The sequence below is a fragment of the Solanum pennellii genome, chromosome 2, assembly GCF_001406875.1.
Source record: "Solanum pennellii chromosome 2, SPENNV200".
NCBI lineage: Eukaryota > Viridiplantae > Streptophyta > Magnoliopsida > Solanales > Solanaceae > Solanum > Solanum pennellii.
In genome coordinates, this window is record NC_028638.1 from 52014444 (window position 1) to 52030933 (window position 16490).

At 35.7% G+C, this 16490-nt stretch overlaps 2 protein-coding genes across 3 annotated transcripts; both read right to left on the reverse strand.

The window, feature by feature from the left end:
* Window positions 1-87: 87 nt before the first annotated feature.
* LOC107010987 (auxilin-like protein 1) lies at window positions 88-7562 on the reverse strand. 2 transcript variants are annotated; one of them, XM_015210278.2, is made up of 8 exons: window positions 6881-7562; window positions 2714-6155; window positions 2578-2644; window positions 2329-2399; window positions 2182-2247; window positions 2008-2097; window positions 1226-1402; window positions 88-301 (listed from the first exon to the last, which is right to left on the reverse strand). In XM_015210278.2, the coding sequence occupies exons 1-8, from the start codon at window positions 7249-7251 to the stop codon at window positions 266-268; spliced, it is 4320 nt and encodes a 1439-aa protein (XP_015065764.1). In that variant the 5' UTR covers window positions 7252-7562; the 3' UTR covers window positions 88-265. The 2 variants fall into 2 exon arrangements, with proteins under 2 accessions (XP_015065764.1, XP_015065763.1); XM_015210277.2 differs by having other exon boundaries at window positions 2329-2426; window positions 6881-7516.
* A 3083-nt stretch (window positions 7563-10645) lies between these two features.
* Window positions 10646-15822, reverse strand: LOC107010990 (gamma carbonic anhydrase 1, mitochondrial-like). The gene is made up of 5 exons (XM_015210280.2): window positions 15524-15822; window positions 14066-14209; window positions 11815-11940; window positions 11571-11722; window positions 10646-11202 (listed from the first exon to the last, which is right to left on the reverse strand). Exons 1-5 carry the CDS (start codon window positions 15636-15638, stop codon window positions 10927-10929), a joined length of 813 nt encoding a protein of 270 aa, XP_015065766.1. The 5' UTR covers window positions 15639-15822; the 3' UTR covers window positions 10646-10926.
* Window positions 15823-16490: the final 668 nt, after the last annotated feature.

Sequence of the window (16490 nt, forward strand, 5' to 3'; positions counted from 1 at the left end):
TCTTTTGTAATCATTCTGGGAAACTAGAGATAATATTGATAATATCCATAGTAATAATAATAATAAGAAGAAGAACAAATATCATCATAACACAATAATATCGCCTTTTCATGTAAAATTTCATTTCAATGAATAGCCATGTTAGCCCATTTTCTGTCAGGAAAGTTTGTGGTTGCTTACATGAAGAAACAAAAAAAAATATGAGAAACAGAATTTACTCACTACTGTGCAAATTATATGTTCAACTGAGCAAACAAGTCTTCAACTACCTCTCCTCAGAGTTGAATCTGTTCCATGCTTCCTGTAGACACAGAAGAACGATAACCACTAAGATAATTCAAAGAAGATAACAAAAGGGAATGGACCATGGGAAGAAGAGGGGGAGGTGAAGCTGGTAGGAAGAAAAGCTTTTAAGTGTAAGGAGGCTGGGGTAAATTCTATTAGGTCGCAGATGATAGTCTGTTATTAGGTCACCACAAAATAAGGCCATTCTGACTAGAGTTACTGATTCATACAGAACAGACAATTAACAGAAAAAAAAAAGCTTAAAGAAGAGGAGTATGAAGAGGGAACAAAAGAAATGAAGAAGCCACATGGAACATCACATTACATATTAATTAATAGAGTTCTTTTTTCTTTTTTCTTTTTCCAATTAGTAAGGTCATCAAATGAAACTTCGCTATCGTGATAGCCAAAATACTACGTAATAAATGTCACCCTGTTTGTTCTATGACTAACTAGACACTGTAAATCAATTTTCGGTTGGCATCTTACAACTACTAAAATGGGCTTGAATAGAATGGAATTTGTACAGAGGATATATTGAGCCAGCCAACTAGTTTGGATTAGGGTTAAGATGATAAACATGGCAACTAGTACAGTTCCAAAGTACTCCCTCGCTCTGTCCCAGTTTATGTGGCAACATTACTATTTGGGAAGTCAAAGTGGTTCTTCCTTGACTACATTTCTCATAAATACTTTTAGATATTTTGAACTATTAACTATTAAATGACTTATAGTACTTTTATGTGGTTTCCAAATATAAATTTAATTTCCAAGAACTTGAATCTGTGTCTGAATCTAAGTTCTAACTGGCAATGAATAGGTACATAAAGAATATTTTCTTGCTGGCTAATTCAAACTACCAGAAGCTTGCATTGGTGTACAGAAAATGGACAGGCTGTATCAAGTTGACAAGTAAGGAAAGCTAAATCATGAAACACACCTTTAAAAGATCAAAGACTTTCTCGCATATATACTTCTGATGAATACTAGCACCTCGCTGTTGTAATTTGTCGGGATGCACACAAAGTGTAGCTTTCCTATAAGCTTTCTTCACCGCTGCAGAAGTTATAACTTCTGTTAGTGGAATAGGCTGCCAACCGCTATTAGGCCCAAGAATCTGCAATAATGAATAGATACTCTTGAGATTCAAAATTGTGGAGGTTGACCAAAAATCAGACGATGACAAGTGCGAAAAGGCTGCTATAAGTTACTACTAAGAACTCAAAATTAATCTATACTACTGACATGTCATGCAGTCATGTTCTGATGTCAGCCTGAGCTTTCTCAGTGCTATGATTAATAGTACAGGCCACATGTAACAATTTGACTAGTAAAATCCTCAATAAAAATGACCAAGAAGCACATAAGTAGGCAAATGTTAGGACTATTTGTTTTGTTAGTCACATTTACCCACTCCAATAATTTGACAGAGGTAATTAAAGGAAGAGACCAAGTAAAGGCTAGATTGAGCAGCCAAATTTGGCTTAAGATTTATAAGTCAACACATCAACTTTTTTTAGTTGAAAAGAACTATTAAATGAGAATGAAACACCTTCGACTTAAGCAGTCAAATGACTAAGCAAAGGTCAATCTGTAAAACATAAACCAAATATTGTTTCGGCTATTGATGAATATATATTTGGTATAGTATTAAGAAAACTATTTTAACAAGCATTCAATAGTTGATTAACTTAAGAAAAAGCATTAGAAGAGCAGGCATACATATTGCAACGTTGAAAGCAATGCACGTAGATTGCCTTCTTTCCCGCTTGACCATCTTTTCACTTCAGCATCCAGAGTTTCAGCCAATCTCTGCACAAAAATGCCTCAAATAAGACAATATGAAATGTAGATCATTCATGATATATGGTGTTATTCAAAGATATGGATACATACATTTCTCTCTGCTTGCTCTCTCTGAGCTTGAAAATCACGCATATTTTTTTCTGCTAGGGCCTTGGCCTAAAATCAAGCCAAAAAAAGTTTAATATATATAAAAGAAAATTAACTCTTAAAGGAACAAGATGGTTAGGAAGCACATACTGCACGCTCTGATGTTCTGCGATACCTCTCCAACCGTGCTTTACATCTTTGAGGTGATTCACCTTCAATGCCTACAAAGCATTTAATCTTACTGAAAGCTTCACAAGAAAAATTTAATCGCAAAAAGTTACTTATGCGACTAAACAAACAGGAAATTCAGAATGCCTAACTAATGGATCAGGAAACATGAGGGAAAACTAGACTATAAACCAAAGAAAGAAGGAGAATCTTTGTGCTTCATCTACATACCAGCATGAGCTGAAGAATATGAATATCTCAATTTCGAGGTTTCTGTGCTCCGATGTGCATGTTGTTCCTGTCAACAATCCCCAATAAGTAGGCAGCCAGCATGCATTTCTACATTTAAGAAGGAAGAGATACTCACAGAAGAAGAGCTTTGTCTCATTTCTGTGCTCCTAGAATAAGCAGAAAACTTTTCAGAAGATGATCTTTCCACTCGGTCACATGATTCCTGGGTAGCCTTCTCAGCCATTGTTTTCTCAAAAGCTCGTTGTCGAGCCTCTGCAGTTGCTCTTTCTACTGCAGCACGCTCAGCCTTGAGCCTAGCCTCCTTAGCTGCCTGCTCTGCTGAAGATCTCTCTCTAGCCTCTGCAGATACTTTCTCTAATCTTTCTCGGGCCTCCGCCATAGCTTTTTGACGTATTTCAGTTGCAGCAGCTCTTTCTACTCTCCCACGGGCTTCAAGATATGACCTTTCCAGAGCTTCACGAGTTACAGACATCCGATCCTTTTCTCTTTCCCTTTCTCTTTCCCTCTCTTCTTCCATCTTTCTCATATATTCTTCCTCTATTTCTCTTTCTTTTTTCAGTCGCTCATCCATTTTTTGGGCCTCAGGAGTAATGATTTTATTTGAATTTCTCTCTTTCTTCTGGGAACTTCCAGTTGCGGCTCTCTGGTCTATACTTGACAGGATTTCAACATCCTCTAGCACAGCAGCCAAAGCATCTCCAATTTTCTTTGCATTTGTGGCCCATTCCCCGACAATGTTTTGAGATGTAAACTTTTCTTCCATAACTTCCTGCTTAGTTCCAGACTGAACAACCTTGGTGTTCACTCTTGGCCCTTCAACATTTGTTCCATTTCTATGGTTAGAGTGATTATCAGCTGTAAACTTTTCCTCTGAAACTTCCTGGTTACTGCCAGACTGAAATCCATTGGTATTCACTGCCAGACATTCAGGAAGTTTTCCATTTCTTTGATCAGGATGGTTTCCCATTTCAAAGGCTGTCTTCTTCAGTCTATCCGATGCTTTATCTGTGTAGATACCAGCTCCACTTGGATTGGTCAAATGCTCATTTGAAGAAGTAGACCCTATTGCATCTGCTCTTCTAGTTGGGTCTTTCCCATGCTCCAAGATATCTTGTCTCTTGCAAACAGAGTTGCATCCATCTTTAGGCAGCATATTGGTCATTCCAACTTCTGATTCTTTTTCACAATTTTGCAACTCAGTTTCTAATCTCTCATTTTCTTCGCAGGAAAGGGCTGATTGAGTTGCTTCCAGCTTTCCTCCATCTTCCTCCGTCTTCTTGGACATTTTGTTCACAAGTGGAGTCTCATAGTTTGGTTGGCCAGCCCAATCAATCGTCGTAACATCCTTGCGAACTTCAACATTAGAGTTCTGCTTCAAAACAGACCCAACCATTTCAATTGGGGCGCTATCTTCGGTCTGTTCGCGCAATTCATCCCACTTAACATCACAAACAATTGTTTGCTCAGTTTCTTCAATCTTACCGGCCTTTTCAGATATGTTCTCAAATTCTAATCTGGAAGTCAAAGGGGATTCTCTCTTATTTTGTTGCTGCTCCAAAAACTCAGTCATTTCCATATCATCATCTTCTCCTTCACAACTAACATTCAGTCTTCCCTCAGTTTCTTCTCCTTCTTCAGCATCATTTTGTTCTCCTTCATGCTCTTTTCTCTCGAGAGACACTCTAAATTGGCTGTCCTCTTGCACCCACTCAAAAGCACCTTTTGCATCCTGATCTATTGGGTCCATCTTGAAACTCACCGTGTCGTCCCTCTCATTCTTGTCTTGTTTGCAAGCTACCTCTGATTTCTCATCGTTCTTTTCTGATTTAAAATCCTCGTTTGGTTTCTTTGCATTCTCCTCCCAGTAAATAGCGCCTTCTTCTCTTTCAGAAACTGCATCGAGTTGCTTCTTCGTTTCCTGCTTGAGTATCTCATTCACTCTCTGTCCATTTCCTGTTTCATCAACAACATCCCAAAGTCCTCCCTCACATTCTTCAATCTCAGATTCTACCATCAGCTCTAAATCGATATGTCTAGAATCAGTATTTATACATCTCTTTTGATCATTTAATTTTCTCCTTCCACCACTTAATTTCACAGTAGCCTTACATTCACTCACATTCTGGCCACTTCCTCTGATGTACTCTACACTTTTGTGAGAACTGCTACTTAGCTTCTCACTTGGTCCCTCTTGCTGGACTTTAACATGTTTCTCACTCATACTAACATCCAGTGAGTTTTCTTCTGCTTTTAGTGTCTCCTTGTGCTCCAATTGACCACACAAATCTTCTTCTTTTGACCTTTGATGCGTATTGGCCAATTGGTAGGACCCTTTACCCATTTTTTCTTCACTCTCCTCTATGCAGTCACGAGCCTCCTTTGCTGCAACATATTTGCAAGTTTCTAGATGGTCAAATCTGTCAGTGGCTGCTTTGGATTGTCTGTCTTCATGTGACTCCATATTATGCAGCAAATCAGATTCAATCTTGACTTCCTCAGGAGACCCACAAGATGGGTAAGTTTCAACAACTTCAAAAAATTCCGCACCTTCCCTCCATGCAACTCTTCCTTCAGCTTTTATTGGTTGTTGAGATGACATATTCGGCTTATCCTGCTCACTTTCTTCATGTTTTCCAGTAGATTTGAAATGTTCTCCATCTTTAATATTACCAGAAATAACATCATTGTTCTTAAGGACTTCTTCAATTCTTCCAACACACATGCTTTGTTCCACGCCATCTTTGTCAAATGTCTTACTTGGTCTTTCCTCCAAAATACCCTTCTCCAAATGGAGTTCTGCATAACATTTTAGATCTTGCTTCTTCCTCTCCATTAGCTCTTTTGCACTTCTGAGCTTTGCTTGAGCCTTCTCCATTGCATCTTTTATAGCTGCAGAGGACGCCGCTGCAGATGAACTTGCATATACTTCCACGTCAAAGTAAGGCTGTGAACTATCCCCTTGTTTTTGCTCAAATGCACAACTGTTAGACGCTTTGAGTCTTGAATTAAGTCTATCAGAGTTCCCTTTCTTGGCAGCCATGGCAGGTGGCGGTCTTGATGGTGGGGGCAACCCTGATGGCCTAGTTCTTAAGCTGATATCTGAGATAGTTAAGAATGGCTTATCTGGAGTACAACTAGCCTCACTACATTTCTCTGGATGTTTTGAATCACTTCCATGCATGATATAGCTGCTGCTCATTTTACGTGGCGTGCTTCTTTTGTATCGCTGGTCTTCTACAAGCGGTCCACTGAAGTTCACATTGTAGTTGATATCAAGGTTTGCCTGTCCAGCTGGCTCCTCATCTTCTGTATTTTGAGAAGCCTGACTTCCACTGACCATGTAAGTATATCCAGGAATAGCATGCAGATGAGCAACATGTGTCATGCCATTTGACATAACTCCTTCGCTCCTCTGGGAAGTCTTGTGATATGAAATGCTGAACTGTTTGGTGTCGTCAGATGAATGATGAACATCAGCACTAGAAGAGCTCTGACTCCTTTCCGAAAAAGCTGAAGGATCCGACTCATTTGACAGGGTCTCACTTTGAACTGGACTCCTTTTATCAATAAAAGAAATAAATGAAACACAAAACTATAACCCCTTTGAACAGAAAAAAAAAAGCCACATGTTCATATTGAAAGCACTGAGAAAGATAAAACAGATTCTACTAAGTGAAAAATGAGATTTGGTTAAGAAAATTGATTAATACGTTCTTTTGATTTGTTTCAGTTCGGACATAGACATGTAAAAGATATCTATGATTTTTTTAAACTTCTCCGCAAAAAGAAGTTTTTAAGACATTTGATTAAAGAGATTAGCTCTTAATTCATACATCACAAATTACAGATTCTCACCCTTAGCTGCAGGGTCCAAGGTAAGAAACCACAATCTCAACTTGTTAATTTCCAATACAAACAAAGCTTTACAGACATGCTCAAATTAGAGAAATTAAGGCCAGCACAAGCACAACTAGGGCCTAACGGTCAACGAAACTGTGCAGAAAAATTAGATGATGCTTTCTCGGTGGTGGATAGAGCTACCAAAACATGAACACCAGCGTTCAAATTTTTTCTTTTTTTTAAAAAAAAGTAGAATTTGCGTTCTTACTTCCCGCAGCGTTTGCAGCAAAAAATTCTCCGTAAATTTGTAAAAAGCAACTCAACATTTCCAAAGTCCCGTACGAAAAAATGGAGTGAATGCAAAGCAGTTTTTGCCAGACTAATCACATTTTCAAAGAAAAAGGAATCGAAAAATAAACAGAGAAAATGAAGAAGATCATACCAGCCCTCGTCCGAAGAATCATAGCCAGAAGTAGATTGCCGAACCAAATCTTCGTACGAAAGGGCAAAATCAAAAACAGGAAAACCTCCAAAAATCTCAGAGTAGTCAAAATGAGAAGTCTGAATATCGAAGGACAACCGATCATCGTCTTCATCAAGCACCGGAAGTTCCAAAACGGGAATAGAGGAAGCTCGGGACGAGTGAAAACCTCCAAAAATCTCAGTATAATCCTCATAACGAGGAGCTAATGTTGGCACTCCGAACTTGGGTGTACCACCAAAAACGTCGTCGTATACAGACTTACTTGGCGTTGTAATGAACCCACTTCCATGGTAACTCTTTTTAGCAAATGAATGTGACAGATTTTCCATGGAAATGTCACTCTGAATTCTCAAAGAAAAGTTCAGGTGGAAACTAGAAAGAATGAAGCGTGAAAGGGGGTAATATGGGAATTATAAGAAGAAAAGAAGTTGCTTTTTTGAAACTAATGTTAGGAAGAAGACATATTTTGTTTAGGATTTTGAATATCGAGGAAACTTTTTGGTTAGTAAAATATATTGTGATGGCCGATTATCGTTAGTGGCAAAAAGGGGAAAAAGAAAAAGACAAAGACGACAGTAAGCGTGGTGACAAAAGAGTCGCCCATTGGATAAAACTCCGGCAGCTTTCCGGAACGTTTACATATCTCCGCGTAATACATAAACAGATACTTAAATTTAATATTAAATAATAAATAAATATTTTAATTTTAAATATAAATATATTTAAATTTATCTCTCTTATTGAGCGTGTAATTACAAGTGAGAAAATAGATTATTAAAGAGCTGTTCAAATTTAACTAATTTTAAAAGAATAATTACCTATATAGCACCTATAACTACAAAGACCAATGAGCTGCTATTTATTTTTTTTCATTTAAAAAAACTTTAAATTAAGCAACTGTCTATGGTTAGCCTTATTGGTGAGATTCTAGATACTGAAAAAAAATGAAAACAACTCAAACTTTGTGGATTGCACGTAAGACTTTTAATTGGCCCCATCCCATGTATTTCAATTTTCAAACAACGAATCATCCCAAACTTCTTTTATAATATACGTACGTACTATCATCTTTAAAATTCAATAATTTGAATTTTTAATATGTACTTAATTTTATTAAGTTTGATCAAATTCGCTATATTGCCTTTGTTACTGTATCCAAGGTTGTTTTCATTATTAGTCTGGTAAGAAAAATACAAAATATCTGCGCGTTTTGCGATCCCCTCTCTAATTTGTAGGCCAGCCTAACAATATATACAGACAAAGAATACACACTTATTTTTCTTGTTTAAATAATTTCTTATTTCAACTGAAAATGAAAGCTATTTTTCCTAATAATGAAACTACTACTTAAATAAATGCAATTAAGAAGAGTATATTATGGTAGGTGGATAGCATTAGTTTTAAATAGAGAAATATATACAACATGATATATTTAGGGAACCTAAACGGTTTCTTGGTCATAAGTGCATTAAATATATTTGGTGATAGCATTTTGATAGACTCCTTACAACTATTGTTCATGTAGAAATATGAACATTACAACAAATAAATAGATGGAAAATGATGTTTCTAATTAGGCTATGCTTTGTCCCTTACTTAATATGATCCCAACAGTACTAACCCTATATTGTATTACTTGCTTCAATAATATGATGTATATAATTCGATTGATGAATTGATGAATGGGACCACAAACTCTTATTGTTGACTACTTTTTTCTGATTTCACACTAGGTATTTAGAGTCCTGACAAGATTTGAATTGCACATTGCATGCGTAATATTCCCAATAAAATTTTCTTTATATTCAAGACTCTAACCAGAAACCTTTAGTTAAGGGTTCCATCACCACAAAACAAACAAATCCATGTTGGTTATTGATGACAACTCTGTTATTATTTCAACTAAATCACAGAGTTTACCTTAGTACTCATCAAACGTAATAACGTTGGTATCAATAAACACAATTGTCATAATAATTGCAAATGAGTATTTTGCCAGGGCATTAATGTTATCCTAAATATATATGGGCTGGCATAACTTAATTTGAAATGCTCACTAATCGGATAAGATTTTGAATTGATTTTTCAAAGATATATAACACACAAAATAAAAGTTGTGTGGTACTATTGATATAAGTAAAATCCACTATTTCTCTTTTTTCTCTCATCAATCCTTCATATTTTATTCAAATAAATTGTTTGTATTATATAGGAAAGACAAGATTTAGATCCAACATATGTCATTATTCTAACTACTTTAATATGTCTGAAGAAAGAAGAGGTAGGCTCTTCTTCTTGGTTACTCTTTGCATAAACCAACCAATTATGAAATGCCAAATGATGAATGCTTTTGCAAATTCCTTATTGAAAATTATATTGGAAAAGGAAGGGCAAATGTGAATAATGGCATTGCGCAATTGAGTCTATGAAGGGAAAAAAAAAGGCTAAAGAGTGTATGCCTCTGGGTCCAATATGTTGGTTAACTTTATTCAAAGTCACAGCTTGCTAAAGCTAAATACTCAATTTCAATCATTAATGTCTATAAACTTAATCATGTATGGATATACAGTGTGTAGTACTTATTAATCTAATCTTGTAGATTAAGGTTCCATATATAATATATAGATTTAATTAAGCTCATGAAAGAAGTTTAGTATGATTGCATGGACAAGAACTGTAAATAAAACACAAGCGTGCAGCCAACATAATATACAAATAGCCTGTATCCGCTCTTCATGATCGATATTTATCACTTAGGTTTATTTGTTATTACTCCAATATTTTTCTGACGTGAAATCATAATGCTTTTTCAACTTTTCAAAATTTTCACTTATGGCTGCAGATCGACTAAAAATACAGTAACAGATATGGCAATAGAAAAAGTCTAGACTAAATATGTCCAATCAATATCACTAGTGAATATAGTATTGATCCGTAGTTGCTTTTGGGACAAAATACATTTATAATCAAATTAAGAAGATAAATTATGCCCCTTATAAGTAAGCTTTTTGAAATAACAAGCTACTATGTCTCCTCGAAAGTATCCTATTACGAGGTTAGCCGTCAAAAAAGTTATCAAATCCTACTCATATCTTGCTAACCAAAAAGCTACAGAGAGAAGGGTATCTATACATCACTCTACAAAATTATATGATTCAACTATAATTCTACCTACAAAATTTAATTAATGCAAGAATAACTCTTCCCATCTCTCGTACATCTTTTTACTAGGTAATCTAATTGACAAGAGAACGTTGTTATTTTATAGGAGAAACCCAAATAGATAGAGGAATTATACTCCCAAGAATAAATTTTTAATCTTGTTTTCTGTATTTAAACTTTAAAGAGAAACACTAACGCTGTGTCCACAAATTCACAAATGTAAAAAGTTTTGAAGGGAAACTGTCTGGTGTCCCTGGCCTTTACGCAACTTATTCAAAAGGTATGTAAGATCTTCAAAAACATAAATTTCATTTTGTTTTGAATGTCTTAATTGGACACCATTTTTAAAAAAGTGTACACCCATATAGGCCATAGGTTTTGAACTGCTTTCTGGGATTCCCTGCACATTCAAAGACTGGTTTGTCACCTACTGCGGATACAACACAATAGAAATCAGATAATAATTTTTTCAAATTGGCTACCCAGAGCATTGTGTGTTGTACCAGATAAGTGTCCTCTAAAGTTTTGATTCAGAAGGAAATGCGCATCAAGAGATTGAGGTTGAGGAGGAAAATATGTGAAGTTTCTCATATTGCTTAAACAGACGAATATAAGCTCTACTGTAACTTTGGTTTTTTAAGAACATCAAAAGGCTCTGATCAGCCAGACATGATAAATAGAAAAATGCTAGAGCTGCATACCTGTATTAAACTTTGATATTTCAGCTTGGCCTTAATTATTGGAAACTAATCACAGGCATTTTGACGTTAATCCGTCCAAAACAAAAAAGAGTTACCCAATAACATCACAAAATCCCAGGATACCCCAGATGCAAACCACACTTAGGAGGCCTTTGGTGCCTTGTCTGGTAGGCTACTATCAGGCAGGACAAGCTCTGGAGGTGTTTCACTAACACCCAACATAGAGTCATACTCCTCATCCTTGCGCGCTAGTTTCTTCCGCAGCACCTTCTCAAATTCAATCTTATCCAACTCCTTTGCATTTTCAGCTGCATGAACCTGAGCTAAATTAGAATAGTTTGCGGCTGACTCTGAGATGAACGCTATTTCTTCTTCTGTGAGCTTCCTCAAGAACCTCGCTGGATTTCCTCCCCAGACCTATGTTTTTTAGTTGTCATAATTACACATGTGAGCAAGTTGAAATTTGCAACAAAAAAAGTCACTACATATTTCATAACAAGCTAGAATACAAGACAAAACTAGGGAAGGGAAGGGCTTTTCTTTGGGAATTCCTTGTATCAGTCCACATCCTAACAAATCTTCGTCCATTTGTCAACAGTTACATGCACAGTTTCACAAGTGTATAATAGGGAGGTTAAACAACTACTAAAGATTAACATGGAAACTAGCATCAGTATGAACAAATAATATTTTTTTCACCAATTGGTAAATACCCATGTAGGAACTTGTACACATGCAAAAACCCCAATAATGGCAAAATGAGTGACTTAAAGTCTGCCACAAACCTCTCCGAATGGAATCCTTGTATTCTGTCTTACATGGGCACCAGCAGCAACCATAGCATTTTTCTCCACAACAGCTCCATCAAGCACGGTTGCACCCATACCAATAAATGCCTCGTCTTCAACAGTACATCCATGTAACACAGCGCTATGACCTTATTTTTTGATGTCAAAAGTCAACCATCAAGCCAACTCAAAAATTAATGGCAGATGTATATTATGCTCTAAATTGCCAGAAATTTCTCACCTATGGTAACATTTTTGCCAATTATCGTAGGCAAAACCTTTCCACTGATATTTGATTTAGCTACATGGATTAGAGAATTGTCCTGGACATTAGTTCCGGCTCCAATACTGACACTGTTCACATCACCTGCACGGAGTTTCATGTTGAGAAAGAACAAGAAAACTAAAGAGCACAGACATCCAGGGCACTCCACACACACAAAAAGGAAAAACAGTATGCAATCATAGTTTGATTGAAGCCCAAACTTCTTAACAGAATTAGAGCCCAATGCAGAACTCATATTCTTGCCCTTAAGGAAGCTAAGATAGGACAAAGTGATATTATAAGAGGCGCAATGTAAGTTTTATAACCAAGGAAGAACGAACAAAACTTTATTCAATACTGTACGCGTGGGAGCATATTCACTCAGTCAAATATCGTTGGCAATATGCATTAAGAAAGACACATACTTCCGAAGTATTTCATTCAAAGGCTGCCATGAGTGTGCATAAACCAAAATTTGCTCGAACTTTTAGTCGGCTAAGTTGTAGATTGAGCTTTCAAAAGATAACATTACAATTAAAGAGATTCAAGGAGAAGTGCTTGTGGAGACTGGAGTAAATCAAAAGTAGAGTTGCCTGAGTGAAGGCAAGTTTGGGCTTTGTGTCTTGTCACTGAACAAATAATATAAGTTTCAACTTTGAATGAGCCCAAGTTATCAGGTCCAATCTAATTTGATATTTCTAATAATACCATTGGGTGGAAGCAGATAATTGTCTGATAAATAGTCCTATAGCAATCTTTTATTTCACAAATTTGACCTTTTCATACGTTAACATCCTCTCAAAGATCAATATTCAAAAAAGAGAATTATTTGACAAATTTTATTTTTAGAGAAAAACATGTTTTCGCTGCAACAGAAAAATTTACTAATTTCTTTTCTAAAATGAAACTCACCTTTGTCATCACTCATGAATGTACATGTAAGTTGTAATGAAACCACCGTCACTTTTAAAAAACATATATAGATTATGATTGTTATGTAGGGAAAAAACTATATTTATCAAGTGCTGCCAGTCTTCGCTTGTGCTATACATGAAGTTTTCAATACAATTCTTAACTCGTCAAAGAGTAGCATAGTACTCTTGATAGCTAGAAGTTCTCAAAATTAAGAATGATCGTACCATGAGTCCACAACTTTGAGTTTGGTTGAGATCTACACATTAAGTTTTATCACAAACCCCAAAATCTTAAGTCTTATTTAGATTGTAAAAGCATAAATGGCCTACATCATTTCTTTAAATTATTTTTTTTGAATTGTTAAAACTAAATACATAACAACAACAACATACCCAATGTAAAACCACAAGTGAGATCTGGGGAGGGTACGCAAACCTTACCCCTACCTAGTGGAGGTAGAGAGGTTGTTTTTGAAAGACCTTCTGCTCAAGTGCAGACTTGTCCAGATATCCTCAGTGCCAATCCTCATTCCTCAATGTCAATTTCTATTGGGTTCTTTCAACCAATTTTTTCATATTCCAATTCAAGAGACTTATTCGGTTCAGATTCATTCAACTTAATTGAGTCTTGTATCTTTTAAAAAGCCCGATATTATTGTTCACAACTGGTGTTCGAGTACACCTTAAAAAGAATTAATACATCGTAACTAAATTAGAAGAAAGGCTTAATTACCTATAATGTGCAGAAAAGATTGTACACTCAGTCTTACTACTTGTCTTACAAATAAGAACTACTGGACGACATAAACAACAGGACTACCAGGTTCGGCAAGGCATGTGACCTTATGATGTTGTATTTCAAGAAATTAGCAATATCTACTGTCTTTGTATTATAGAGAACTACCACTGCATGATATATATCAAACTTATCAGTTCTGAAAAACATGTAACATCATAATGCTGCATTTCAAGAAATAAGCAATCTCTACATGCTGAGCTAACTATCAACAAACAACATTTTATAAATAAAGATTTGGCATAGGACATACTGTTGATTCAACTATAAAGCTTGACGAGTCCATAATGCAGTTGTCTCCTAAATATCTACCCATTACCATAATTCAAGAAAAGACAAATATTTTGTGATACAAGAAGGAATACTTTTCTCACACTCGTCAAATGTCTCCAGGAAAATTTTACCACGACAAAAAATGTATATTTCAAAATCAATCAGAAGGGTTTTAAGCACTGACACTACCCTTTTTTAATAAAGCAGCACTAACACTACCATCATATGCAGAAGCAAAACATACCTCGCAGAACACACCCATACCAAATAGAAGCACTACGACCAATGTGAACATCACCAATTATAGAGGCACTTGGGGCCACAAATGCATCTTTCTCAACAACTGGTACTTTGTCAAACAGGTTCATCAAAGTTCTATGCCTCGACACTGGTAAAAAAGAGGTAGAGAATAAAAAACGTTAAAGTAAGAATGCATGCTGCAGATTGGAGAAAGCACATCAACAACCAATAAGTTTAGACATGAAATAAAAATATGTGGTTTGACATAAAGAGGAAAACCATATAACAACAGAACACAGGAAAGAGTAGAAGACTAGGAAATAATTCTAGAAGTACAGCCAAACATAGAGAACAGAACCTAAGATGGTGAGATTGGCTGATTGTGAATAAATATGAAAGTAACTAAGATCATCACAATCGACACCGGTAGAATGCTTGACCCAAGCTACTTATGCTAGTCACAATGTTGAGTGCATGGTTATCGAGAACTGGGTGAGATCAGAATTAATAATCTAGCTCTCAAATTGTTGTTAGACATATTGTAAGATAGATCATATATGTCATAGTAATACTATGCTATAAGTACTAAGTATCATGAGCAGCCTTCAAATTAGCAACCCTACATGATGACTCATCACTCTTGATAACCTTGAATCAACAATACTTGTAATCGACCTTTCTTAAGCAAAAAATTGTAACTTCAACTACAGCGCCTACTACAGCCCACAACCACAAGTGACAGGAAATCCTGTGCACCAAGGTTGTGAAGTAAGTTCATACTAAGCGTCATAGGGGAATTCATACCTATGATCTCTAGGTTGTTATTTTATGCCGCAACCACCAATCCATCTCCTTGAGACTGATAATCAGTAAAATACTTAAGAAACTACACTTTCAAAGTTAGAGCATTGAATGACTGTTTGGAATGGAGAAAATATAAAATGCCAATGAAATTTGATGTCACTTAATTCATTCTAGCTTTACGAAGCGGTCGTTTTACTTTACGTATCAATATAACAACATTCTTTTTCCTGAAACTAAAAGGGAAAGTATCCATTCGTAGTTTTTAAGGGAAATAGACAAGAGAAAATTACACTATCATAAGTCGACATTTATCAAGAGGGGATTATCCCCTAAAATAAGAGATAATCAGATACTAATAGCTCTATGCAGCTCAAAAAACAATACTAAAACTTCAGTACTTGTCATCAAACATTGCAATGTCACCTTCACGGTGCTATCTGAGCTAATAAAATTAATGTTCAGACAACAGAGTGCAGAAAATGCAGCTAAATAGAAATGGCAGAACGAAGCCTAATAAATTTATACAATTGAAAGCGTTCTGTGACTTGAACTAATGTGTATCGTTCAAATAGCTAAAGCCCTAATTGTGGGTTATATGAAAACATAACATGTTTAAAGGTGATAGATGTGAAAAAGTGATGAGAAAGAAGAGACGTACGGTGTTCTTGGAAGTAATAGTTTCCCTGGAGGCGGCAGCCCAACCGATCAAGGGCTTGGCCTGTCTCCCGGATCCAGAATCCAACGGTGTAGATTGCTTTCATCGCCGAACCCATCCTCTATTGCTTCCGATTCCACAACCGGATTTCTCCAAATTCAAACGTATATTTGTTTGATTATTTAGCTGAGGAGTTGAGAAATGAGGAGCGTTGATACCACAAAGGGCAAAAGGTGAAGTGAGCTGAACCCAAACCCCGACGACTCCTATTGAGTGCTCTCGTTTTAACAAGTTTTTATGAAATAATTTATTTTTATTATTTCCAGTGCTATAAAGGAGTTATTGACTTTGTGATTTATTATTTCAAACTCTAACATAGTACTCCTTATTACCAAAAAAAAAACGTAATACTCTTGAGTTTCCCATTATATTTCCCGTCATAAGAAAATTAATGATACTTCCACATATTTAGTCAATGTCACTATTGTTTGGAAACGTTATTCTCCATGGCATAGTTTCAATTTATTTGTTTAATTTTTTCTTTTAATTAGTTCATTTAAAAAGAAATCACTCTTTTAGTAACTAAACATGTTTAAAATCACATGATTCAGTTTAATTTTTTTCTCAAATTCATAAACAAATCAAAATAAGACAAACAAAATTAAAATGAAAGAGAATAATAAAGTATTAAAAAAGATACTTCAATCGTTCTAGATCGATAATTTTATAGTGTTTTAGCATGGATATTGTGTTTGTGTAGTAATAAAAATATGTTACTAAAACTTAAAAAGTAAATATTAATATAAAATATTGTTAAACCAACTATGTTATATAGGGTGAAAGTTGATCAATCAAGAACCCGCATAACCAAAAAATGAAAATAACAGAAATGAGGATATTGAAATGGATGTATTAGCATATTAAGAGAGGTCGGATTAAGAACGAAAATATCCAAAATAAGGTGGGAGAA